Source organism: Anneissia japonica, unplaced genomic scaffold (genome assembly GCF_011630105.1).
Source record: "Anneissia japonica isolate Jap-2015-1 unplaced genomic scaffold, ASM1163010v1 scaffold93204_len2305_cov147, whole genome shotgun sequence".
In the NCBI taxonomy this organism is placed as follows: domain Eukaryota; kingdom Metazoa; phylum Echinodermata; class Crinoidea; order Comatulida; family Comatulidae; genus Anneissia; species Anneissia japonica.
Genome location: NW_022734592.1, coordinates 1 through 2,330, shown reverse-complemented (window position 1 = coordinate 2,330; position 2,330 = coordinate 1). Strand labels below are relative to the sequence as shown.

At 33.2% G+C, this 2,330-nt stretch overlaps 1 protein-coding gene across 1 annotated transcript; it reads left to right on the top strand.

Moving 5' to 3' along the window:
* Positions 1-773: 773 nt before the first annotated feature.
* LOC117116424 (CUB and sushi domain-containing protein 2-like) lies at positions 774-2,315 on the top strand (the record flags this gene model as incomplete). The annotated part of the gene is made up of 3 exons (XM_033260461.1): positions 774-1,225; positions 1,589-1,717; positions 2,183-2,315. Coding segments are annotated over exons 1-3 (626 nt in total), but the record flags the coding sequence as incomplete, so codon positions are not given.
* Positions 2,316-2,330: the final 15 nt, after the last annotated feature.

The following is a 2,330-nucleotide window of genomic DNA, read 5'->3' as shown; positions in this document are numbered from 1 at the left end:
GGTTTTTCCATATGACCTTCAAAGCTTATCGATCCTAACATAGAGGTTAGTGAATGGAACAGACTTTCAATTTCTTAAGGTCTTAACCTACGTCAGTGTCCATGATGGCAAGTCCCTTAATACCTAAGTTTTCTTCTTTTTACCTGTATTAACCACTACTACTAATGCTACTCCCACTACTTCTACTACAATACTGCTGCTACTGCTACTACTACTACTACTACTGTATACTACAAACACTACTACTACTACTAATGCTACTACTACTAATACTACCATTTACTACAGTAATACAACTATACTGTCCTACTATTAACACTAATATTTATATACTACTAAATAGTAGGTTGGAAAATCCTAGGTTATTGTAACTTTGTTTTGCATTTGCATTCAACAGACACCTTTTTTGTCATGTACTTGACACACAATCACACATAAATGTGGCTGCCATGGCTCTCATCGTATTGTAAAAAATATGCAAGAATAAAAATAACTTTTATTTCAGGTCCGTGTAATTTGATTAATGCTAGTACAGCACCATTTGTAATTATAGACCTAGTGTGCAGTGCTCATTCTGCACTACCGCGCTCTAAAAACCTGAGAAAAACTTCAGCAAGATAAAAACTGACTGTTCTATATATTTTAATAGGTAGTTTTAACCTGGAGCCTCCTGTAAAGCAGTACATACCAAAACTTTTGTATTTATGGGACAAGCGTTTATTCCTTGCTATTAAAATATCTTCTGATTGATTTGTTAGTTAATTGACACACTGGACAATTCTTTTTTGTAGCTTTCAATCTTTCTTGGATTTGTCAGCCATTAGCCTCCATTTATATGTTCTTTTCAAGTTGTTTTTTTGAATGCTACACTTTCTAGAAAGTCCTTATCAAACAACGGACACATTTTTGTGTGGTAACGGGTCACAGGTCATCATGTCTCCTGGCTACCCAAGCGGATATGGAAACAACATGGACGTAAGGTGGTCGTTTAGTACACATCCTGGAAGCTTGCTCTCTATTAAATTCTACGATTTTAATCTGGACAACGGTCAAGACTATGTTTATATAAGCAGCGACGGACAACAAATGGCTAATTACACTGGTTCACAATCGCCGGAAATAACGGTGTCTACAAGTAACACATTGACAGTTGTCTTTACAAGTGATGGCAGTGTAACGTCCAGAGGATTTAAAGCTGAAATTGTTGTCTATCCAGAACCGTCGGGTAGGTGACAGCAATCCATTGCAGATGATACCAAATATTATTATATTTACTTATGTATTTTATTGAATTACTAATAACATCACAATCAAACAAACCTAAGAAGAATTAAGATAGTTAAAATGAAAAAGTCAGGCAACCACACACTTTGAAAATTGTCAATAGTGATAAATAACATTATCAAAGTGGTTACAGTACTCATCTGTACATGCAATAAACAACAATTAAAGCATAGTTAAAAATTGGTTAACTTTTTACAATAAAATGATATAAAACTTTTTAAATATATAGAAATCAGACATATCATTTTTGTTTTATTGATATATTTCTAGTTAATTTTTGAAATCCTTTCTTCTGTCTAAATAGAAGGTTTTTGCTTTGACTTTGATGATGGATGGTGTGGATGGTCTCATACTTATAGTAATAACCAATGGAGGCGTTCTGTTCAAAGAATTGATGGCGCTGATCGAGGGAATCGTTACTCTTTGGGATCAGGTTTAAGTGGCAACTTATTATTACTTCCTTTTCAGTTGTGCACTCTTAAAACAGTATATTACTATGTCACGGTTTAATCCGTCATGCGTGCATGTACGATGAGAATGATTATGTTACCAATATCAATGCTGGTACTGGTACCGGTACTGCGAGTACTGGTCTAGATACTGGTACCGGTTCCTATGGTATGAAAACAATCTAATTGAAAAATAATTCAATGTTCTACTCTGGCAACATTACTATCGTATGCAGCTAACACTATTTTCTCGTTAATAATTTTAATTTGTATTTAAATAATATATTCAAATATTAAAATTAAATAAGTTTTTTAAGTGCAATATTGAAAATCATATTTACATACTTTAATTTACAATCGTTCTATTAGTTTTACCGTTAGTAGTAAAAAAGTTGCTTTAAAAATGGTAATCATAAAATGTAAATATATATCGTTTTTCTAACTTACAGACGATCATTATATTTTTGTGGAAACGTACCATGGAAGTGTATACGGATACCTGGAGAGCCAAATGATACCATCTACATGGAGCGATGTTTGTCTTCAATTTTACTTGCATATGAGCGGATCAGATAATGAACTGTACATTTATCATTA